This window comes from Vombatus ursinus, unplaced genomic scaffold, assembly GCF_900497805.2.
Source record: "Vombatus ursinus unplaced genomic scaffold, bare-nosed wombat genome assembly UNPS02014781.1, whole genome shotgun sequence".
Classification (NCBI taxonomy): Eukaryota; Metazoa; Chordata; class Mammalia; order Diprotodontia; family Vombatidae; genus Vombatus; species Vombatus ursinus.
The window spans coordinates 13,490,886-13,517,013 of record NW_020954559.1 but is presented as its reverse complement, the minus strand read 5'-3'; the positions used below and the strand labels follow the sequence as shown (position 1 = coordinate 13,517,013).

General features: G+C 38.4%; 1 protein-coding gene across 8 annotated transcripts in view; it reads right to left on the bottom strand.

Moving 5' to 3' along the window:
• The window catches only part of LOC114046189 (probable phospholipid-transporting ATPase IH), a 222,872-nt gene that overhangs the window by 14,971 nt on the left and 181,773 nt on the right, over window positions 1-26,128 (bottom strand). For all 8 annotated transcript variants that reach the window (XR_003569472.1, XM_027866424.1, XM_027866425.1 and 5 more), the window contains 8 exons: window positions 25,276-25,450; window positions 19,743-19,845; window positions 19,215-19,360; window positions 15,615-15,674; window positions 14,467-14,594; window positions 12,322-12,457; window positions 4,763-4,828; window positions 3,827-3,930 (listed from right to left, as the gene is read on the bottom strand). Coding sequence is in view for 7 of the 8 variants with exons in the window: in XM_027866424.1 (XP_027722225.1) it covers window positions 3,827-3,930; window positions 4,763-4,828; window positions 12,322-12,457; window positions 14,467-14,594; window positions 15,615-15,674; window positions 19,215-19,360; window positions 19,743-19,845; window positions 25,276-25,450 (918 nt within the window). In the remaining variant the exon portion in view is untranslated. The remainder of the gene's footprint in view (window positions 1-3,826; window positions 3,931-4,762; window positions 4,829-12,321; window positions 12,458-14,466; window positions 14,595-15,614; window positions 15,675-19,214; window positions 19,361-19,742; window positions 19,846-25,275; window positions 25,451-26,128) is intronic.

The following is a 26,128-nucleotide window of genomic DNA, read 5'->3' as shown; positions in this document are numbered from 1 at the left end:
CAAAACAAAAAACAAACTTCTTTGGGAGGTGGGGGGAAGTCATGACTACAAATTACCAGTTAAAATAAGTTCATAATGAAAGATGGAATTTATAAAATATTTTAAGGGTTGTGTACTTTACAAATATTACTCCATCTTATCCTCACTACAACGCTGAGAGGTACATATTATTATTACCACCTTCATTTTACAGATGAGAAAAGAGAGGCAAACAGAGGTTAAGTGACATGCACAGGGTCATGCAACTAGTAAGTGTCAGAGACAGGATTTAAACTCAGGTCTTCTGGACTCCAAGTCCAACACTCTATTCATTGCACCATCTAGATGCCTCATTAATGATGAAAGGAAATAATGAATTTTGGAGAGAAAAGAAGAAAATATACTTTATGGCCACCTGAGAAAAGAAGGCAAAAATGGAGGTAGTAACGGCAAAAATGTCTCATTTCATTTATACACATTCTCCCTTCCCCAACTCCTGCCTCATGGATGAGAAGCAGACTATATGAACAAATTGCTAAATTTTTATTTGAAGGCAGGGGTAAATCAGAGGATTGTCTTCTTTCCTAGAGGGGCCTAAAATTGGAGGTGCAAGAGTCCACCAGTGTAGTTCAGTCTTGATTCCAGTACCAAGTTCCCCTATGGCAGCCTGAGCATTAAACATCACCTCTTGGTGAAGGCACAATCCCAAGAAAGGATCCCTACCCTGCCCACTGCTTCGGAGAGGTCACTAGTGCTCTCGGAGGGTTCTTTGGTCCTTATCAGGATCAATGGAACAGTATCAACTTCATCCTGTGTCTCCAGATCCCAGAAGGAGGGCTCAGAAACTATGAAGCTCGAATCTCTTTTGGCTCCAAGGGGTCCCCAATTGGATGGGTGACCGTTTGCTGATGAAAGGTTTAAACCCACCTCCCAGAGGTGTAGATTTTAAAATTCATTTGTAGGTTGCTCCAACAAACATTGATAAAAATGCCAAAAAATGTTTAGATGGAAAATCTAGTCAGGCAAAATGACTTCAAAAACCTTGGAGAGTATTATTGTGGGTTACAGGGATTTGTTTTTTCCAGGATACAGGACGAGATGGGAGCTCAACAACAATGAAATGACATTAAGTAACACACATGAGTTGTGATTGTTCCAGTCTATAAAGCTCTTTGGTGGGCAAAAGGCTTGATTTTAGTTTGGGGTAGCAACAGGATAACCAACCAGAAATGTCTAGCAGACAATTGGAAGTGCAGGAGTACAGATAAATAATAAAGACAATAATAAATAAAGGTAAAAGATCAAAGATAAATCAGGGCTGAAGATATAGACTGGGAAACTATACCAATACAAGTGAGAGTTGTGAGAATGCACAAGATCACTGAGGAAAAGCACAAAGAAAGGGAAAAAGACAAAAAAGAAGTAAATGAAGGAGACAGAGAAGGAGCAGAGAAGTACGACAATAATCCAGAAATCTCTCTAAATACTGAAATTAAAGAGGAAATGGATTCAATTTAGTAATGAAAGGATGGTCAGCAATGTCAAATGCTATAGAGAGGTTAAAGAGAAGGCCAACCGAGCAAAGGAGTCATTAAGACTCTTTTGAGAGAGAAAGTTCAATAGAAGGAAAAGTCAGGCTTTGAGGGGGTCAGTAGGTAATGAGGCAATGAGGAGTTAGCCTGAAAAAGGAGAAAAACTGAAAGGAAGCTTCAGGAGGCAGGAGGAGTTTTTGTCTGTCTTTCATTTATACTTTAAGCATAGAGGAGACCTGAACATGGATGAAGGCAGAGGGTTCAAAGCCAGTGAAGCAGAAGAGACTAAAGACATAACATTAAGATGGGACAACCGTGGGAACAAAATCCTGGTGGATGAGGAAGGAGATGGCATCAAGAAGACAGGTTAACTCTGAAAAAGAGGGAGGAACTTCTTAAGACAGAGTAAAAGGAGCAATACCAATACATTTTGACGTGAAAAATTGGACACGTGTGTAATTCTTCTTAGACAGTCTCAATCTGAATAAAGAAAAAAAAATCATTCTGGGAGAGTGCTGGAGGTGGGGACAAGAACCTGAGAAAGCAGAAAGGATTTATAGGAGTTTCTATGGAGAATTTCATTGTCAACAGGAGATGCATAAAAGGACTACTGAGAATCAGGATGGGCTCAGTTGGGATGAGATAGCAAGAATGTGACCTTGGTTGCCATATTTTTCTTTAGCCATGCTCCTTAGCCCTGAGGAGAAAATGAACAGTGGTGGTAACCCAACACTGGCAACTGGTGAGTATAGTCTAAGTAAGGTCAGTGAGGAGGAGTCCAGGACAGTGTTTCCCATTTAGCAGGAATCCATTATTTGTATTACAACATATAATAAAGGCATATAGCAAGTGAGAGGGAAAGGTTTTGGCAGAAGAATTTTAGAGTTCTGCAAGTGACTGAGAGGACTCTTGGCTACACTGCCGATTTGTATATTTTGTCCAGTGGCTAGTTTAAGAAGGACTTCTAAACCTAGTCAAACTCAGGATGTTTAATTAATTCTTCTCTACTTAACTAAGGGGAAAAAAATCTCCAATTTCGAAATATTAAAGTAAATGATGCACTGTTGATCTAAACCCAGGTAGGTAAGGGTTCCTATGTAAATTTCTTTAGAACTGTCTACAGATTCTTTTTTTTTTTAATTTTTTTTTATTTTTAACATGTGTTTTTAAAACTTTGGGTTACAAATTTTCTCCTTTCCTCCCTCCCCACCCACCCTCATTGAAAAGGCAAGCATCTCGATACAGGTTATAGACGTGTAGTCATGCAAAACATTTCCATAGTAGTCCTGTTGTGAAAAACTAAGTATATTTCCCTTCATCCTATCCTATCCCCATTTATTCTATTCTCTCTTTTGGCCCTGTCCCTCCTCAGAAGTGTTTGCTTTTGATTACCCCTCCCCCAATCTGCCCTCCCCTCTATCAACCCCCTGCTCTCTTGTCCCCTTCCCCTCTTAGTTTCCGGTAAGGTAAGATAGATTTCCATAACCCATTGTGTATGTTATTCCCTCCTTAAGCCAAATCCTATGAGAATAAGATTCACTCATTCCCTCTCACCTTCCCCCATTTTCCTTCCACTGTAAAAGCCTTTTCTTGTCTGTTTCATGTAAGATAATTTACCCCATTCTACTTCTCCCTTTCTCCTTCTTCCAGTATAATCCTCTCTCACCCCTTAATTTTATTTTCCAGATATCATCCCTTCATCTTCAACTCACCCTGTGCCCTCTATCTATCTATCTATACATACATATAATTTTTTCCCCTCCCACTACCCTAATACTGACAAAGGACTCATGAGTTACAAATATCATCTTCCCCTGCAGGAATGTAAACAGTTCAACCTTAATAAGTCTCTTATGATTTCTCTTTCCTGTTTACCTCTTCCATGTTTCACTTGAGTCTTGTATTTGAAAGTCAAATTTTATATTCAGCTCTGGTCTTTTCCTCAGGAATGCTTGAAAATCCCCTATTTCATTGAATGACCATTTTTTACCCTGAAGGATTATACTCAGTTTTGCTGGGTACTGTCTAGGGATTCTTAAGATAGATCTAAGGTTCCATGTTCCCAAGCTATGAAAGATCTCCCTAAGAAGAGATTTATAGAAAAAAGGGGTAAAGGGAGCTGGCAGAAGGAGAAGAATAGGTGGTAGGAACATACTACTGGGCCTATCATTGTACCTCAAATGCAAGAGATGATTTTTGGCCCAGGTCTATATCTTGACAGTGAAAGGAGGCTATTTGATACTTAAATATAAAATTTTTTTTTTTAAAGCCAAGTGCTTTTAAGGACCTCAAAAATGATTTGACTATATCCTTACCAGATAATTCCTCCCCAGAGTAGAGAAAAGACAATGTAGAAAATCAGAGATCCCCAAATAACAAAATGATTTATCCAAGTCCAGTAGTGTGTATCGAGGGCAAGCTAAAAGGGACAAAAAAAAAAAGAGTGATTGGTGTTGGTGCCATTAACCAGTGGCAAGCTAGAACAAGACAGTGAAGGAAACCTTAAAATTACTGAAGAAAGCTCGATGCATTTAGCTTTTTAGCTATGCCAGTTTTGGGCAACAAAAGAAACCTGTCTCACAGAGACAAGGAGTGCACCTGGGGTGAAAGGGAACTCCTTCTGGCATTTCTTACATTGGGTTTGGAGGATCTCTAGTTATGTAAGTATTTCTCAACCTAGAAGGTCTTAGGGAAATTGCAAAGGGCTCATGTTAACACAGTGCTCCAAGTACTGGAGCCAGGTCCCTCCAAGCACCAGTGTTGAGCTTTGTCGATGAGGCTTTTCTTTCGGTTTCAGTGACCCCACAGTGATCATATGATCAGTTAGTTTTCCAGAGCACTGGCAAACTTTGTGCTATCTAAGATTTCCTGAAAAGTTTTGTAAAAATCTTAATTCATGTAAATAAAATGTTTTAAAATATCAGAGTACTTGCTTTCTAAAAGAATCCTAATATGAATCCTTCTGTGAAGTGAGTGTGTCTTCACTTCCTAATGTATCTTTTGTATAAATTCAAATTTTTATACATTGGATTTAATTAAAGATGGTTAAATTATACCTCCTAAACTAGTTGGGCCCAAAGGAGGCAGCATATACTTTTTGGTAGGCTATGACCATAGCTGATCACTGGTTATAGGATTAGTTCATTCTGGAAGGAGGTTATGGATGAGGAAACCTGAAGCTAAGTGTATATACCTATGTATATTACTGATTATCAGACCAGCAGATAAAATATTAATATCGATGACCTTACCTTTAGTGTAACTGTAAATACCAACACAGTGAACACCATTGTTCCAAAGGTCCAGTTTCCAAATACCTGTTTGGCAGGAAAACATATCTCAAGTCATCTGTTGACCACATAGCAGCATCACTCTTCACACCAAAAAGCAACCCTTTGAATAGAACAAGCTTCACTGTCATCCTTGGGTATAAACACATCTATGCTCAAGTCAACAGCAACCCCAGGAATAATTTCTGATAATACCTGAGAAGACCTGGGATTTCACTGGGACAAGGAACTCCTGATGTCGACCCTCCTACCACCAATGCAGATGGATAACTCATCCATATCTTAAAGTCCTGGAAAACTGTTGATCTTCTATCCACAATTCCATGCTGATTCTTTTTGTAATTAATCACAGGAAGTGGCAATGATTATGTCCTGATGCAAAGGACTTTTTCTCTCTAACACTGCCCTAACCCCTATTTAAATTACTTGACTACTGTCTCCCAACCCACTCATTTTACCTATCTTGAACTCTTTTTTCCTTAAAAAAAATTTATTTAAATATTAAATTTTTATAAAATATGTAATTACATTAAATACATAAATTAACAAACATAATATAAATAATAAAATATATAATGATATAAATATTATAGATGTGTCAAAGTAGATATTTAAGAGCATCACACAGTACACTGTGTGTTGTTCAACTGTTTTCAGTTGTGTCTGACTCTGTGACCCCATTTGGGGTTGTCTTGGCAAATATACTGGAGTGGTTTGCCATTTCCTTCTCCAGCTCATTTTACAGATGAGGAACTGAAAAAAAAAACAGGATTAAGTGACTTGCCCAGGGTCACCCAGTCAAGTAAGTGTCTGAGGTCACATTTGAACTCAGCTCCTCGGGACTCCAAGGTCAGCACTGTATCTACTGCACCACCTAGCTGCCCCTCTACACTGTACACTATAATAAATGTTAAAATGTCAGTAATACTGAAAATAATACATATAGATCAGCAAAAGATTTTTAAATAATAATAAATTTTTAAATTTAAATTAAATTTAAATTAAAATAATTTTAAATAATAAAATTATATGCTTTAGTAGATTCCAAACTAGGAATTTTTTTGGTATTTGGTAGCAACAGGCACGTCTGGTTACCTAAATAAACCTTGCTTTGCGGTCATGTTGAAGGGCTCATGTCTTACTCTTCAAAAGCCTCTGACCTATGTGTATTAATCTGACTGCCAATTGTTTTTAGGGACTTGGATCCTCGATCACTTTCAGTAAGAACAACAGGCATTTCCAAGATAAGTAACGTTAACAGGAGGAGGTGATAACAGTTCTGAAATATGATGAGTCAAAAGGATGAGAAAGGAAAGCAGGCCAGTTAGGAAGGGGCTGCGCGTGGTGGGAAGAGGCCCCTGAAGCACTCAGTTTGAATGCAGACTCCTAGAACTTAGGCCTCTCCACATTGAAACTGAGGAGACAGACTTCTGGGAGGCAAAAGAAGTCTGGCCACAAGGACAGAGCAAAAGACAGGCAGGGAGTACAGTGGCTCTGAGTCTCTCCTATTTCAGAGGCTTCTGAATTATGACATGAAAAGCTGAGACTGGTCAAAGTGAGGGTGAATTATAACCCATGAAAACCATACACTTGTGAATTATACAAAGTCAACCACCTATCGATGAGGAATCAGCTTTTGCTTAAGAATACCTAGCCAAGTACGGTCTCTATCAAAAAGGACTAACTTCAATGGAGAGATAACGAAGATAAAAAAGAATGAATCAGTCACAGAGTCAGAACCATGTTCTTCTCTAATTTCTAATTCTGGGAAGAACTGTTTCTTAAGGCACGTTTCCAGTACTCACTTCTCAAGGAACTATGTTGGCTGTAACCTTCTTGGAAAAGTATTTCTGCTATCATCATATTCTCTTACATTCTACCTCGAAATTATGATTGTCCCCAGAACTGGGACTCTTCCTTTTTTGACTAGAACAACGGACCAATATATTAATTTAAACCCATGTACTGGCACAAAAAAAGTACTTCAAAAATTTTATGAACCTTTGAAGTAAACAACAGTACATAAAACTAAGTACATATCTTGGGAACAAATATAGTAGGTTAAAAATGCGTTCTCTATATTGTAAAAAAGAAAAAAAAGCTAGAAACATAGTATGCATAATATAGCTAATATAATAATGCTTTCTACTATTACGTGATTTAGTTCCTTAGTCTAACGCACTCCCAAAACATCTCTTTGAAGAAGGGAGGACTGATTAAGGTAGCATTCCTCGATGAAGGATCATTCCTATGGCATCACACCCGGGGCCACTTTGCCCCTTTGGGCTTTAGCTTCCCCATATCTAAAATGAGGAAATTGGGCATCATGATCTCTCATGAAAACCTATGATCCAGTTTCACAGATGGAGGCCCAGGGAGATCATGCAGAGCCTTAGTTGAGTTTCTGAACCTGCTTTCACTATGTGCTTAAACTAATTTTTCCAAGTCTTTTCAATAAAATAAAATGACCTATGTGGACATGTATTAACTTCCTTAGATCACTAGGGAATCACTACCTGTAGGGATCAGCCAGTCGCTTAGTGGGTGCCTGCTGTGTGCTGTGTACTGTGCCAAGAACTGAGGAGGATATAAATTAGATAAGATTTGGCTCCTACCCTCATGGAGCTTACAGTCTGGTTGGGAAGCCAAAGAACAATGACACAAGTGTTAAAAATACGAGAGCTATACAATCAAAAAGAAAGATAACTATGCGCTGCAATGGCAGCCGGTGCAAGCTTCATGGAAAAGAAGGGAGCTGAGCTGGGACTTTAAGTCTGTATAAGATCTGGAAACAAAGAAGAGGACATCACAGGGCAGGGGAACAGCATAAAAGGCTGCAGAAAGTGAAACACTTTAGAGGGGCCAATGAATAGACTTGTTTGGCTAAAATGAAAAGTTCATTAAGAGAAAAATAGCAGGGGATGAGGTTGGAAGGGTCGTTTTTGATCATACTCTGTAAGACCTTGAATATCAAGTTAACGAAATGGACTTGATATCGGCTTGGAAGTTTTTTTAACAAGGGGATTGTATTATCAAGGTGGTGTTTTGTGCAGTGTCATGCATGATGTACTGGAGGTAGAAATGAGGAGAGGCAGAAGTGTAATTTAGAAGTTATTCCAACAGTCCAGATATGTGGCAATAAGGATATGAATTAGCTTTGGGTTAACATCCCCGGGCCTCAGTTTTCTCATTTATGAAGAGGTTGAACTGGACCATCTCTAAGGTCTCTTCTGGCTCTGACATTCTATTAGTCTATGATTACTAGTAGGAACTTAATGCATATCTGTTGAAGACATGAAAAAAGAGTAGTACCTACTCAAAATGATTTTCTTCTTTGTTAAAAGTAGGCTCAATGAATCTATCTTCCAGCCTAGGTTTTTAATCCTTCATTCTCCTCAGATTAAAGAGGTACACAATGCTAAAATTTGTCCACATCTGTGAATTATTCCTATATTAAAGGCTGTTTCCCATAGTAACCATTTAACTATAAGACAATAACATTGGTATTTATTATAACAAAATATGTTTTATTAAAGTCAACAAGCTAGAAAACTAAAAGGGTTAAATGAGAATAAAACATGGATTTTAGTTTATTTTAATTTCTTTATTTGGGGATAGGAGGGAGCTACTCCTGACTTATACACTTTTCTATTTATTAGCTCTGTCTTCTAACAGGAGTAAGAAGCAGTAGAAGAAAAGAGATATAGTTCTAATTAAGGCCTGGGGAGATACATTTGGACCTTCCCTTTGGCTGCTATTAAGACTAGGGATTAGGAGCTTTTCAGAGGTGGCACAGAGATCTGCATTTTCACTCTCTTGACAACAGGGTTTTGTCTGGTTTAACAAGAGACAGTTAACCATGGGACAACAGGCATCCTCCCTCACAGTAAAAATAAAATGATCAGATGAAGAATCAAGAAAAAAGGGAGGTGGCAGAGTGGATTGGCCCTATCCATTTAAAAGAAAATCTGCCTTTTCCTATCCAGGGAAGGACCACACCTTTGGCCATCATCACCTAACACCTCAGCTCAGTGCTAAGACCATGAATGGTATTCACTGGCAATATTCTCAAACTATAAGCCAAAGACCTCAGGGATATCAAGTTGCTGCTATTACAAAGGGACCTCGATTCCATCTACTTATCAGGCTGTGTTAGTTTAGGTTTTTGTACTATTTCCTTTAGTATGGAGATGGGGAGAGAAGGAGCATAAATGATGAGGGCTCATGTCTTCCTCTGATACTTTTTTCTTTCAAAGTGTTTTTCCACAGAAAAGGAAAAAAAAATGTCCAAGTGGAATCAACTTTTTGTAATGAATCTCATGTTTCTTATAATCTTAGGTCCCAAAGAATACTTACTGGACACAATTTTCAACTTGTTTTAATACATCTCATTGGCACCATCTATATATTTAATTAACTTTACCATCTCACCTAAACTATTAATGGAGATGTTAAAATAAACTGAGGTCTAGTACCAATCATCATTGGTACGCCGGAGATTTCTCCAACTTACTGTATTCTGTATTAGCCAATTTTATTGGGGGAACCTTTTAGCAAGTTTCAATTCTTGTCCAGGTTTTCAAGCCCAAACTAATTTAAATTTCATTTATAAGTGAAATTCCATGAGGCAATGATTTATCAGTTTTCTCAGAAATGGTTCCTTTAGGAGCATTTCTTATATTCCTTTCACTTACTCTTTCAGTGCTTTTACTAAGAAAGTGATTAAGTTTGTCTTGCAGAATTTTTTCTGCGCCCACACAATTCCATTTTGTTCTTGATGTTTACAGATGTCTACGATTAACACATTCCAAATTTGTAAGTATTCTGTGAGGAATACTGTACTGCTGAACTAATAATGATAAAAACGGATTACAGCTCCTGCAAGTGAGCTGTGCAATATCTTGCAATATCAATAAATGGAACTACTATGAGAAATGTTTAGGGCCAAGGACAACCCCCTCCCCCCCCAAAAAAGCTCCAATCATGATTTTGTTTTTTTAATGCACCATTCTTTAAAGATGCTAGATCAACATTCTCAGGGACAAACGCCTTTCAAAAACTATTCCCCACCAATGACAAAAGACAGAATAGGAACTTCAAAGACCGTGGTGGCAGGGGACCTTCTGATTCTAATGGGAACATTGCTAGAGGGTTCATTAGTCTTCTGGATCAGCCTTCTAACAAAGCATCATCACATATGCTTTGGGCTGTGCCTGAGAGCTTTAGTGAAATTACCTGCTTAAACTTCTATCACTATTCAGCTAACATTTAGCAACAGCTCCAGGTCTCAAGTGACCAAACTAAATAGAAGTTGGTCATCCAGAAAAAAAACCTATCTACTCTATCTGTCTTCCATTTTGAAATCTTTAGCTTTGCTGGATCCTATCATAGCATATAGGGTTTTACACCTTCAACACACAACTAAGAATAGGTACTTCACATCCAGCAACGTATTATTGGCCATATGGTTTCGCCTGACCATCAGCCTCATAAATGGGAAATTCATATCTACTTTTTTAAAAAATGTTTTTCTAAAATAGAGGGTAAATCCATTTGCATTTTACAAAATAATCACTTCCCATCCATAGGAACTTTACCCTTCAACATCAGTTGGAAATCCTTTGGAAATTTCAGTTTTTAGGTTGTGGTATCTCAGCTCTTTGAGTTGCATGCAAGTCACTTACTTACAGCTTGACCCATAAGCAAGCTCTGAAGCAGCTACATAAAAGCACTAAAGACAGCTCCATCGAAAACTACATGGTTGGTCTGAATCTAATAAGGCCAGGTGGCATTTGGGGATTGTAGCAACTGTTAAACCATAGACACGGACCAAGACAAATGAGAAATTACAGAAATAGAGAGATCAGAAGAGCAAGCAGAAAAAGATCTGGATAATTCAACAGATCATTTCAGTGCAACTGATTTGAGTCCCATGGAAAGACAACAGAGCTTCTAGTCACATGGATGAAAACAGGATTAAACGAGATCTAGGAGACAAGTCACAGGCATTAAGACATCTGGATCTCAATCTAATAGACTCTAATAAGGTAAATAGCTATATGAGTGGAAGAGGAAGAACCACAGGGGTACAAAACTTACCAAAGAACTGGTAGCGGAGGAGAAAGGACAGTGTAAATGGAGTTGGGAGAACCTCATCTATGAAATGAGGAGAGTGGACCTTGGAGGCGGCCCTTCAACTGAGTCAAAGTTTTACAGAACAATTTCTTTTATCAATGGGATTTGTTCTATGAAGTTTGGATTCAGTCAAATGGCCGCACCTGAGGACCTAGAGGGTCACATGTGACCTCAAGGCCATAGGTTCCCCTCCCTGGGAGGAGACCTTCCAGCTCTAATTCATGATCTCATGACTTGGGTTCACTCTTAGGGGTGGGGATGAAGTAGACTGTAGGAAGGGGATGGAAGAAAGTAATTTTTCTTTATCCGTTACTGACTTGTCTATTTGGAGGGATTACTTAATATTTAGGGAAGCCAAGAAGAGCCACTTTGAAGACTCTCACTTGCTGCCTCAACACTCTCTTAGGCAGTCTGAGCACATAACATTCACAAATGAGTTTCCCAGTGAGGTTCTATCGAATATTATTAGTCATATCTACATGTATTTATCTTTTTATTAAAGCCAAGAGAAATTTAGACATCTAAAGCAAACAGACAAACAGACAAACAAAAAAACCCTCAAACACTTGGCTCAGCTGAGCTCAGGGAAACAAGAAAAAGCATTAACCATTAAAAGATGGTCAAATGTACACATAGATACTCTTGATCTTCTATTAAGACAACTTTATTCCTAAAAGCAACTGGAAAGAAAGCAGCAGCTAGGAATATTTCAACTAGTAAAGCACACTGAAAAAGTCACATTTGAAAATATTTACGAGAAATATTTTATTTGTGATGTGGTCCAAGAACACAGAGAAAGGGACAAAACCACAATCCTCTTACCATGTGTGTGCTGGTAGTCATTATCTGAGGGTAGGAAGAGAAGCAAGTAGCAAAAAGGGGAAAAAAAGCAAGATAAAAATAAAACAACCCCCCAGAAAATGTGTCAACAACTAGAATGAAGAATGTATATAAAAAACAAATCCATTAACTGTATAGAAAATATTATTAAAATAATGTCACATGGAAAAATGAAATATACTAAATACGAAATAACACTCAACTAACAACAAAGCACACTAACAACTTACCTGAGACAGAGGGTAAACAGCTAATGATGAAATGTTAGTTACAGAAAGAACAAATCGGATAAACTACTTCTCCACAATCAAAACACTGCTATACACAGGACTCCATTCATTTATCAACTTAACATAAGATATTTCGCTTTTTATTGCAGCATCTCCACTAAAGACACAAAACCATTTCCAGCATCATTCTATTATGCAAAAACCCAATGGAAGTCTTCCCAAGCAACCCCGAAATACTATACTGATAAAAATGATCATTCAGGATTGCAAAGTTCTTTTCCTCTAAAACCAACATCAATCAAGTAAAATACTCACATGTCCATTGATGGTCATTGCCGTATTTTCAAGCATCAAATAAGCACCAAAGAAAAATACCAGAGCATCAAATACACCCAAGAATGTCCAATAAATGAATACTCGCCAGCGAAGTAGAGCATTCTTGGCAATATCCCTACACAAAACAAAATTTAAGAAGATTGTTTTTTAACCCAAGGTTGGCAGACATCCTTCCCATTCCCCACTCTCCATCTTAAAATACTGGTGTTGAGGAATATGATTAGCTCTTCCCTCACTAGATCATTGATTTTATCAGGGTGAGGAACTACTCAGTAGAAATTCTTTCTACTGATGTGGATCAGCAATTTGTCTGTAGCACAAAAGCTTAAAGAGAGTGTCTGGAATACGGAGAATTTCAGTGACTTGTATATGGTCACAGAGGTAATTATGTGTCAGAGGCAGGACTCAATCAGGCCTTTCCATCTTCAGGAAGGTCTTTCATTCACTAGGCCATGCAGTAATTTATTAACTTTCTAGCTCTCTTTGAGGAGTCACACCTGGATATTCAGTGTATCCAAATGTCTGTAACAGCTAAACGCCTTATCCTAGGATTCTAATGAATATGCTAAAGAAAAGTCTCCCTGTCTGGAATCCCCTCTCCCAATGAGCTCCAACCAGCAGAGCCCATTCAGATTCTACCTCCTCAATGTATTATCTTCCTAGTAACTCCATAACAATCACAAAACAACTCACATTTATATAGCACTTCAAGGTTTACAAATCATTTTGCCCACAACAAGGAGGAGGTAATTAGTACCAATATTATTTTTTCCCATTTTACAGATGAGAACACTGAAGCTTGTGTGACTTGTCTAAGGCCAAATGGCTACTTAGTATGAGGTGGCCTGACTGAGGTTTGAACTCACATCTTCTGACTCCTAAGCCATGGCTCCACTACACAATGTTGCCTTATGTTGTACATTGATACTGTTAATTTGCTGCCTGAGTGGCTGATCAAGCTCTTTCGCTTTCCAACAAATACTATTCTCAAAAAGTCACGAAAAGAGAATATTTAAATATTTCTTCTCTATATGCCTATATATGTGCACAATGTGTGTGTATACACACACACACGTGCATGTACATAAATGTTATAATCAGATATATGTGATTATCTATACACACACCCACACATAAATGCAAATCTACTCACAAACATAATTTTATTTCTTCCCATCTTTATGCATTAAGCCAGTCAATGTGCACTAACCCAACAATAAAACTCATTGGAGATTTCTGGCCTTTTTTCTCCCTAATCTGAGTCTTCATTTCTGTGGTTCATTATCCCAGGATACTCTTTGATTATATACAAGTTATTATTGGAAGAAGAAACACAGCAGTCAGTAGATTCCTATAATCCATCACAGAATTAAAGCAAGGAATCACATTTGTCAAAAGTCCCAATGGAAACATAAGATAGGCCAATTTTCCCTTGACCTGGAATTAAGAGAAGCAGCATGACAAGGTGGATAAAGAGTTTGGCCACTGAGTCAAACTGGGTTCACGTTCCACCTGATGTATCCACTGGCTATGTGTTTCTGGGCAAGTCACTTCTCTTAGTGCCTTGGCCCACCAGGTAATTCTCCTGGATTCTAAGTCACAGAGCAGGCTCTGATCAGCACTGGCCAAGGGAGTTGTCTTTGAGAGTGCCCCATACCAATGAAATCAAAGGCCTAGTTCTGTTAAAAAAAAAAAAAAAAAAAAAGAAGAAGAAGAAAGAAGGACTCCCTTTAGCATAAAGGGGTCAAGTGAGGTAAGGTTCACTAAAAGACAAACAATTCTCTTTCCCCTCTGAAATAATACACCTTTTGTTTTCTTTTTAAGGGAAATGTAGGCAGGAAATCTATAAGATAAAATGCTTTGAAGTAGCACATTACTCTGCCGACTTTAAACGGCTATATTAACATCAACTACTGTTGCTCTTCTTGTTTCAGAGTTATAACTTCACCAGAAAACATAGGACACAAAATGACTTAATAATATGCATGATGAATGGAGCACAAACCACGTGCACATAATAAAGGTACGTTATTTAACTTGGGTGATTTCCCACTTAGGAATCTTTGCTAGCAGCAGATGCTCTCAACAAGTCATTTTACTAAGCCGTTATCTCAGCGGTGTTACCTGTACAGTGAAGGGTCTCTCTTGAGCATATCGCTGCTGACATGCTGCTCCATCAGACTGTACATGAGGATGGGAAGGGAAGTGAAGCTGATATTGTACAGCGTTAGATACGCAGTATCATATAAAGGCTGAAGAAAAAAAGAATCGTTTTTCTTTTTAAAGCAACACATACACCTTTGCATTAAAAAAAATAATCAAAACATACATCTACTGTAACTGGGAATGGTTTAATTCTACAAAGAACCACACATGCTACGGCTTACAACCGCACTAAGACTGGAGGGATATCCTGCATAAGGAAGACTAATCAAGGCCTTCCTCTAAACTTTTATGTAGTTAGGATTAAAATTATACCTGATAATGCCAATAGCTGAAGAGTCCCTATGAAAAGGAAGGCTGTCCTCACCCTATAATCTCAGGACAACCATTTCACCTTAGCACATACAGAGACCAAATACCAATAACCACCAAAATATTCACCATTAAAATTGCTCCCAACAATGTGGATTGGTGAAGAGTTTCTATAAAAAGGGAAGGGTTCCCAATAACGCTTACGGGGATGTCCTCACCCTATCAACCCAGGATGACCTGTCTCGCTATTGGATATGCTAACAAAACTCACCAAAAAGGGCAGAGCAAAGGGATTTGGACTGAAGGGACACTGGAGTGGATTTTGACTCTTGGAATCAGAAGGCACTCTACTCCTAAGCTACTCCATCAAACTAAAGTGGGGAGGCTACCCCGTTTCCTGTTTACCCAGGCCCAGCAGAGAATTAATCCCTTTGTCACTGCTGTGACTGCACAGAAAGCAAGCACGATATTAGTGTTAGAATATTTAGAATACTTTGAGATGGTTTAGAGAGCTAAAATTCAATGAGAGACCCACCAAAGTGAAATGCTATCTTGGTTCTGCCAAATGTTCCTCTACCCCAGGTCTGCCATAGGGATAAGGAAAGACACACACAATTCAGAGGGTGATCACATTGGAGGAAACCCTCTCTTTTCCATCAATCCTTCTCCATCTCCTTCCTCACTTTTCTGTAAAGGTCACCTGTTGCATGCGAATGACAACCTACCCTCATTCTCTCAATATGTTGGGAAAAAAGAATCAGGCTAGGCAAAGTCCTTATCTAGATTTTGGGACTCACCTGTTGTGAAAATCCACAGAAGAACTGGTATAAAAACTGAGGGAAAATGAAGCAGACATTCTGAAAGAGAAATGAAAAATGTTTATCAGTCAAAGCACACATTTCATATGGTTCTCCTCCTTGTAAAGGTTGTTTTAGTGGCTTGGGTAATACCTCATTATTTGAAGGAGGGTGAAGGGAGGCTCTGAAATAGACTTGGGCCCACAGGGTACCAAGTAACAGGTTTTAAAAATTAATTTTTTATTTTATTTCTTTGGCATCTGATAAATACATAATAATGCCCTGGCTTTCTGGAAACAAAAATGTTAAAGAGGAATTTACCAGATTTGCTACCTAGGTAGCTAGGTGCCAAAGTGGATATTGTGCTAGACCTGAAGTCAGGAAGACCTGAGTTCAGACACTTCCTAGCTTTGTGACCCTGGGCAAGACAGTTAATCTATTTTTGCCTCAGTTGCTCATCTGTAAAATAGAGATAATAGCATCTATATCTCAGGGTTGTTTTGAGGAAAAAATGAGAGAATACATTTAAAATGCTTTTCAAACTTCAAAGCATTTATAATACGATTATTATTAAAGAGAAATGGGATGTTGATGTAGGAAGAAGGATGATGACATTTCCCATCATGCTGTACTCCTCTGCACTTCTCCATCATGCTTTTAGGAAGTTCTTCATTCTGGAAGATCCCTTCAACTCACACTCTCCCTTTGGAAGCATCCCCTACCCTGAGGCCCATTCTCTGACTGGAGGGAAGGTGGAGGGGACACTGGACAGAACCAGCACTTAGGTTAGCTGTCCTTCATTTTTGACCAGACTGTAGTCCTCTGGTCAGCACCCTGTCCTTGCCAGCTTCCTTTTATGTGTCATGCTAGTTATTAGCAAGTCAGTGCCTTGAGAGCAAGGACTTTTTTTTTGCCTCCAGTTGTATTTCCAGAACTTAGCATGGTGTCTGGCACAGAGAGTGTGTGCTTAATAAATGTTTACCACGGTAAAAAACTGTAAAGTTTGGGGATGCCCATTAACTGGGGAATGGCTGAACAAGTTGTGGTATATGATTGTAATGGAATATTATTGTGCTATAAGAAATGATGAGTGGGATAATTTCAGAAAAACTTTGAAAGACACAAATGAACTGATGCAAAGTAAAATCAGCAGAACCAGGAGAACATTGTAAACAGTAACATCAATATTGTAAGGATGATCAAGTGTGAAAAACTTAGCTACTCTGACCAATACAATAATCCAATACAATTCCCAAGAATCCATGATGAAAAATACTATCCACCTCTGGAGAGAGAACTGATGATGTCTGAGTGCAGATTGAATCATACTTTTTTAACTTTATTTTTCTTGGGGTATTTTTGGGTGTGTTTTCTTTTGCAACATGTCTAATGTGGAAATACGTTTTGCATGACTTCACATGGATAAATGGTATCATACTGCTTGCCTTTTCAAGGGATGAGGAAGAAGGTGTGAGAAAATTTGAAACTCAAAATTTAAAAAATGAATGCTAAATTTTTCTATATGTAATTGGGAAATATTTAATGAAATAGATAAAAAATATGTGTAAAGATGTTTACCAGCTGACTGCACAAAAAAAATTTGGCTGACATTTATAGTTATACAGCACTGACGTCATTCATTTGACCAACATGCATTAAATGCCTATGTGCAAGGCACTGAACTAGGCTCTGGAGATATAAGGATACAAAATTCCAAAGGTGGGATAGTGTTTACTAGAGGAGTAAGATATATGCAAATATATAAAATACAAGTTGGAATGAAAAAGAGTATATAGGAAAGGTTCAAGGGAGAGGCATGAAAGCTTTGGGAAGGAAGAATGTTTTCTGCCTAGGAAGTGCATGGAAGAGGGTCTCAAGAAACACAGCCTCCTGAAAGGAGGCAGCATCTGAGTTGGGCCTGCACGTAAGAAAAATATTTCAACAGGTAGAGATGTAGAGGAAGTCCATTTCATATATGAAGCAAGGCATGCATAAATACAAGGAGTGAGGTTGGATGTAATGAGATCAGGAAATGGTTAATAATCTAGTGTGGCTTAGATAGGAAGAGGAGCAGTATGAAATAAGACTGGAAAGTTGGGTTGAAGCTAGACAGCAAGAGCCTTGAATGCCAATTCAATTAAATCCAGCACACATTTATTAAGTACTTACTCTGCATAAGGCCCTGAAACACAAAGACAATAATGAACAACAGTCCAAAGGAACTTCTGTTGTACTGGATATAAAGAATAAACTGATGAATACAGAAGGATTTAAGGAAGAAGAGAACCTTAACAATAGAACTAGAGAAAGTTTCTGGTGGGAGGTACCACCTAAACCAGAATGGTTGTGTTTTATCCCTCAGGCAATAGGAAATCACTGGAAGACTATGAGTAGGTGAGGAGAGGATGAGCTGAGTTGCCCAACGGGAACTGGCCAGCGAGGTCCAGTAGTGCAGCTCTGACTGGTCACCAGCCTCCCTTTCTCCTCCAGATCCATCTAGGTCCAGGGGCCAGATATAGATCAGGACAACTGGAGATGGCCCAGGATGCAGGGGGAGACCTTGGCTTTTTTAAGCTAAGGTCTTTTCAAGTCCTCACTTTGAGTATGGCAACGTCCACTCAGTGAATAGGCCTCTTTAAGAAGTGAGCCAAAGGATGGTTCATTTAATTAAAAATCAAACTGGGAGGGGAAGACCCTCAGGGTTGCTAGTCAAAACAGAAACAGTTTACTATACATTCACTGTAAGCCAGGAGGGCCCAAAAAATAATCATTAAGTGATGCTTGGGCAGGGCAGGGACCTATTGTTGTCCAATCAGTGAGATCCAGAGTGAACTGGGTTTAAGGCTTAGTCCCAGATGGCTCTGGAGGAGAAAGTGAGGCTGGTGACTTTGCACAGCCCTCCATCACTCAAATCAAATTCAATCGCAAGTCATGCCGTCATCTCACTTATGTCACAGCCCTCTTTGAGAATGAAGGACAAACCACACAATGAGCAGGTGAATGACATCATCTATCTGGAGCTTCAGGAAGACTGTTTTAGCAAAGATGTAAATGATAGACTGGCAAGAGGATGGATCTTCACAATAACTTGTGAAAAAGGTAGTGGAAATATTATCACCTCTCCTTCACAGATAAGGAAACTGAGTCTCAGAGAGGTTAAGGGACTTGCCTATCGTCACACAGACAGTGACAGATTGTAAAGCCTGGCTGGTCTTCTGACTCTAAATTTAATATTCTTTTCGACTCTATCACACTGTATTAAAATACATAATGGGAAGGAGTAGGAGAACTGGAAGAAAAAAAGAATTATTTCAAACATTCAACCCTCCCCCCCAATATTATACCACTTACAGATTGGTAGGTTGATTAGAGAACGATAAGAATTTTCCTATTTTTCCATTAACACAGGGAGAATTTGATGGATTTCTTCCTTGGTGAAAAGAAGATTATTCCAAGAGATGCTTCATTATCTCTTTCCCATTGTCTCATCTATTTTTAGATAGTCTGTTCCTATGGCTTCAAGCCATTTCAACAACTGTGCCACTTCATACATGTCACATTCAACGGAAACAGAGATAACAGCAGGGAAACTTCCCTCACCTTATAAAAGAAGTATTGCACAAGTTCGGATATCCTAATGTAATAAAAATGTCCGTGGACAAGGATCATCTTCTTTAAGTGCTTAAATTTCGGTATTGCATAGTCACTGTTCCTGGCTGCTTGACGACCTTCTTTTCCAATGACACCTAAAAGATAACAATTTGTTGGGATATATTTAGCAAATACACTCAACTCTACAAATATGGAAGAAGGATTAATATTGGGTGAGAACTATTAAATATCTCTCTCAAATGTTCATATATTAAATGGCACATGCTTTTGCAAATACTTGGATACAGAGATGAATCTTTGAGTTCCCTGATATAGGAACTCCTTTCATTGATGCAGATTTTTAATTCCTTAATGCCTTCTCATCCATAAATTCTTCAGAGAGGAACTGTCTGCTTCTGGTTTCAAAATAGACCATTTACATTCTTTAGTACTACCTTTGTCTTAATTCATCTCCTTCATCAGGATGAGAGTTATCCAAGTATGTGGACAAAAAAGGTGAAGGGGCAAAAGGCTTACCTATGCCCACGTGTGCTTCTAGAATCATGCTGACATCATTTGCGCCATCCCCGATGGCTAGAGTAATAGGGTGCTCCTTGGAAAGTTTAATCAATTTAACAATCTGGAAAAATAGAAAACAAATGCAGAATCACTCTTTTCTGTCACATATGCTCCTCTAAGTGCATCCAGTGACTACCCAACAGCAACCTGGATGGGTCAGAGTACTTTTTTTAAAAAAAGATTTGGACCCACTTATAATGGTGGTTATTCAATGACGACAGATAAAAATAACCTGTCTTGTGGTAATTGAATACATGATGCATTTTGCCCATGAGGAATAAAGCTACCCATTGAAGATGGAAAAAGAAATTTAAGATAGTACTTTCAAATATGCTGGAGGAAACTCGTCAGAAAATTCTAAAGATGGAAAAATTAGATAAATGAAATACATTTTTTATTTATATACTTCACGCTTTGAATCCATATGGGAAAATGCAGGCAATATTAGCAACTTGCTGTTCCAAGATGTTCTGCAAAAATCAGAATCAGAATAAATAATTTTCTGAAACTTTGCTCAATGAAAAATTATCTTTCAACTTCATCATATGTTTAGAAAGCAAACTTGACACAAGGAAATACCTCCTTAGCATATTTCCTCTGAGTAAGTCTCTTTCAATTTACATGCATTGTGTGATGCTACATGCTTTGTAGTCTCCCAAGTTGCAAGATCATGATTAAAAGAATTCTGAATATTTTTGAAATACTCTTAAAGGTCTCACATTAGAGCTATGCCATCAAGTCCTAGAGGACACGGCATCAATATATATCTTAGGGAGGCAAGGCATTAGCCCTAACAAGTGTGTCAGCCTCCTTCCCACTCTAAGGCCTCTAATAGCAAAAAGCAAGCGTCTACGTCTAGAGTAGCCTAAGATACTACAGGTGCATGGGAGTGTGTGTATGCTGGAAGGAGCAAGAGGAAGAGAGCCAGATGAGGATGTGGTGTTTCTAATATTCTACCTTGTATCTCTTCTCTGTGTCTCTCTCCAAGGGAGGTATGTAGGGACATCCCTGAGAAAATTGTGTGTCCTCGACTGCCCTGCAAACTGATGGAGCTCTTGGCCTTAAGACAATACCACAGGACTAGGCAATGGTATATCCCTGTGTGTCACAAGGTCAGTACCAGCCTCTCTTGGACAGCAGAGCAATGCCAAAGAAGGGGTACTAGATGGTTCTCAAGTTAAAGGATATAGGTTCAAATTCCAGCTTCACTATTTGCTAACTGTCTGACCTTGAGCAGATCACTTAAGCACTCTGGGCCTCAGTTTTGCCATCTGTAAAATGAAGTTGTTGGACTGAAACACCTCTCAGGTCCCTTCCAGTTTTACGAGCACATGGACCGTCTTGGGTATGGCTGTGTCGGACCATGTGAGACGCCAGTAGTCAGGGATCTCGGATCCAAGAGAAACGTCAGCACGGTGTGGAGTGGGGTCGAGCCTGGGGGTTAACAAGTGCAACTACAGGAGTGGATATGAGGTACAAAGCTTAGGAAATGAGCAATGTCTTACCTGGGGAACTTCACACACAGACAACTCCTCTGAAACGCCTTTCCTAGCCACAGTTTTGCTGGCACCTTAACCCACGATTCTAGTACTTCACATTGTTAGGAGGCAGGGAGGAGAAGAATTTGCCTTTCGTGGTCACTAGTCAGTTGATGTGTCAGACTCAGTAGTCCCATATTTTTCTACCAAATCAGGTAAGGGTGTCAATCATCACAGTTAAACAATTTTAAAAAAGGGATACACTTAATTGAGAAATATTCTTGAAATATCTTTCCCTTTAGTTCTTTAAGGCTGAGCATTTGATTATGTTTGGGCATCCTGAGAAGACGCAAGATGTAGTTCATTAGATAAACAGTTTCGATATTGGATATAAGGCAGGGAGCGAGACCTCTGCTAATGTACATTACTGTGCTCTGCCAGTCATGATTCACTTTGAGATATTTAAGGAGGGCTAAAATGAGCAAGCTCCAGGACTTGCTGGCCAGATAACCTTCTCCACAAAATACTCCTCATTGAGCTAAATCATCTCCTGGGAGAAAGGTTAAGTTCAAAACTAAGAGGGGTGAGGGCTGTAAATTAAGAGGTTAAGAAAGTCCTGAGCCCATGCATCTGGAGGCTGGAGGTTGGTGAAGGAGGTGGGTCAGCTAGAAATAGCAAGTTTCTGCAGGTAGAAGGAGCTAGGCTCATCACAGCTTGTATTTTAGAAGGAAATGACACAGTTCCTTTGGCCCACCACCAACAGACAGCTATTCTTACTGAGAGCTTTGCTGAAAGCAGGAAAGAACTAGGTTTAGGCCGATAGGAAACAGTGGTTTTAGGACCACTAAGGTCCATATTTTCAGTGTGGGTAGATTTCTTTGTATTCTCCTTGGTTTGTATATGTCAGTGAGGATTTCTTATATACTGAGCTAGTTTGTAATCTGCCTGGGTTCTTAGGAATATAGGGCCAATGGGCTACTGGGTGATGATAATATTGTATCATAAGGTAATCCACAGCCAGGTCCTGGGTATGTCAATGTCAGAGGTTACAGGAGCCCTATATATCAATCTCTCTATTTGAGTTTATTTTTGTACGCAAGGAAATGCCAATGTCAATAAAAAATTAGAATTTTAATGGATAATCCTTAGTGAAGTTAATGTGATTATCTAAACTTGACTTTCATATTATTAGAAGGATCAGGGGTATTAATTATGTCAAGAGACACAATGATTTTTAAAAATAGTTTTTATTAATTTTCCTATAATTTCTATCTGTACAAAAACACATAAATACAAATAATTACGAGTAGATTTTATAATTTTAGTTTGAAGGAAAAATTTTCATTCTGCTACCTTCAAATGCACCATGTCAATTAACATAGCTCGGTCCTGAGGCACTCTTAAATTCTGGTCCTTCTTGTTAATGTGGCCACACAAAATTATTGATTAAATGATAACTTGGTATTTTATGTTTTTTTCCCCCATCTGCGCTTTACTGACTTTTAAAGGATCTTAGTCATTTTTGAAAGAATCCTCAATACTTCTAAAGAATGCTAGTAGTCTACATTTATGTAATTTCAATAAAAAGTATTTTATTTTCTCACTGGTATCTGCCTTTATTTAAATGTAGTCTTTCTACGGACTGGGTGCTTCAAGTTGCTTCTCATTTGTTGCTAAGATAGAGGTTTAGGATAAGGAAGTCACAGCTGACTACTCAGGGACAGATGTGGAAAAAATGAGTAATTCATGGTAAACACTAATGTGAAAATGACTTATCATCAGAAGGTAGGCTATATGAGAGGACTATTTTTCCCATAAGTGGTGAAAGCTGTGCCAGTGAGAAAATGAAATGAGTTTTTTTTATCAAATTTATATAAATGTAGACTAGTGACACTCTTTAGAACTTGAAAAAAATCAAATGGCTTTGTGGTTTACAAAGCACTTCACGTTTCATCTTTACATCATACCTCATCTGAACTGTAACAAACCTAAACACCCTGGTTAGTTTCAAATTGACATATCATTTTAATTTTTAGTGAAATCTGGTTATCGAGATGTGATTCCATTCAGTAAGGTCTGCAGAACCACTACAGATGTATCATAGACATTAGCACACTTGAGAGAGTAGGAAGCATGTAGCATCACAAACTACAGAGATGGAAAAGGGCTTTTGGAAATATAATAAAGATGATTACATGCTATTTCCCTGCCATATTTTCTTTTTGAACCTGTGAAGAATTAACAAATACCTTAACAATGACAGCAACTTTCATAAAAGGACACTTACCTGGTACAAAACACCTTGGAAGAGCAAGAATAAAATAGCTGTCATAACTTCATAGTCATACAGATCAAATTTCCCCACGTAGAGAACGAAGTGCACAGAAAGATGACAATTTTACATCTTCTTTCATTAGGCATATTACTTAGTAGGGAGAAGTCAATTTTATCCTTTTGGGAATACTTTGCTGAAAGGCATCATGGTGCAATAGAGAGAGAGAAAACCGACCTTGAAAGCGAGGAGACCTGGGTTTCATGTCCCAGCTCCCACAGATGCTGGATAGATGACCAAGTGCCAATGAAAACCTTTCAGTGTCTCAGGTCGCTGGTATCAAATTCAGATAGAAATAGGAGCCAGTACACCCTACATAAATGGATCCCTGCAGGCTGTATATCTTCTTTCTTTCTTCTCTTTCTCTTTCATTAAATTTTATTTATTTTGTTAAATATCTTCCAATTACATTTTAGTCTGGTTCTGGCTGTACTCTAGAGTGTCATGAGATTTGTGAGTGTTTGACATCTCTGCTCTAGGTGCTGAGGTACTGTGGGAGAGGGTGTTTCCCAACCTGGGAGCTCCTTATAGCAATGAAATCACAGGTACAGTCCCTAATTCCCACTACTTTGCTAAGCTGATTTCAACCAATCAATAAGCATTTATTGACTACTTAATGTATGATGGGCATTACACTGGTGTGATAAAAGAAATGATTAGTCCCGGTCCTCTGAGAGTTCAGAATCTAAGCTTTTATATGAGGTTAACTTCATAATGATCTTATGTTCTGAAAGACTAGAAATTATATACCTCTTTCACATACCTATGTAACATTTAAAAATATATTACATATCTATGTATCTATATACATTCATTTAAATCAGCAGGTGCTGTACAAGAAGACCTTCTAACTTAAAACATACCTTCCAGCCCCCATTAAATTTTTAGCAAGGCCAACATCTGTTTTGGGCCATACAGTTATATCTCACTGAGAACTGACAGAATCTGTGCATGGACCAGGACAAAGGGAAGCAGGATGTGGAAGCTGCACTTTATTTAACATGGTTTATTCTGTTTTTTCAAAGTGTTACGAATTACCAGGCATCAGAAACAATCACACTGTAGCAATAACAGAAACATTAAGTACCACAAGTTCTTTCTGATACAAAGTGTATATGATGTTTTTGAATGTTATTTCCGATTATGCAAAGGATTATTCTCCTTGCTACTGTAAAATAAGTAAAACTATGTAGCCTATTACTTTGTCTTTGCTTTTATTTTGTTTAAGATTTGTAAAGTAGTCTATCCAGCACTCCACAGACAGAACAGACCCATTGGCACAGTGAGGTACTACTATTCTATTCACCTCATACAAAGACCCTACAGGGTACACAGCATTATCTTAGTCACTACAGAGTCAGGAAAAAACAGTTAATTAAACATGTTCGTTTACTGGTTATATATTAAGAGTATGTGAATGAGACACAAATCACAAACAGAGGCACAGCAAGGAGCCTTTTTAATGTGTCATTACCTAATTGCATTTATCAGCAAGATTTTCATGCTTTCTAGTTTTAGTATGTCATTTTTTTTTTGCTGCCATTTTTCATTTTGTAGATGGGTGGGGAGCAAAAGACACCACAGTTAAAATTATTAGAGGCTGTCACAACTGAGTAATGACATTCAATATTTACCTAAAGTGATACCACTTTGTCAAGTTATTTGGAAAAGATCCACTAACCTGTGCCTTCTGCAGAGGGGCCATCCGACAGCAGAGCACGGCGCTACAGTTCCTGCAGATTTCCAGGAAGAGCTCTCGGTAGTTTCCAGAGCTCCCATTTTGTCGGGGCTTCATTATTAGTGACAATGCAGCTCCATCAATAATTAAGCCAAAATCTTGCATGTCAGTTGAAAGTCTGCAGGATGCACAAATAACAAATGCTAAATCTTCATCTTTTGAGAGGAACATGGCATCTTTGGGGGTCTACAGGAGGGCTACACACATCAATGACAATACATCAATGGGCTTAAGGGAACGATATTTCTTGATTATCCTTTCCAGTGTTTGATTCAAGACCTTCAATGATTTATTTTCACTGTTTTTTTTTTAAGGCAATTGGAGTTAGGTGACTTGCCCAGGGTCACACAGCAAGTGTTTGGTCTGAGGCTGGATTTGAACTCAAGTCCTCTTGACTTCTGGCCGGTGCTCTAGCCACTGCGCCACCTAGCTGCCCCTTCATTGTGTTTTAAACTGTGCTCTAATTCAATTTTTTTTCCCCATTGAATTTAGGAAAATCTCTAACTTAAAATTATTTCAAATAATTTGATATGCAAGTTTTCAATAGTTTACCTCTGAAGTAAACATAAATGTTTACAAATTTTATAGTATTAAAGTTTTTATGTCCTTCCCCATCTTCCAGTCCAAGCCCTAATTCTCAGGCTATCCTGTCTTTGGGGCACTTCTTCAGTTATCTAAATTGGTTAAAGCCTAGCATTAACAAGATTAAGGCATGGGCTTGCTCCATGGCAACCAGGCTACAATATCTCTTCTTATAAATGTCTGCAAATGGTCACAACTCTGACCAAGGGAAAGA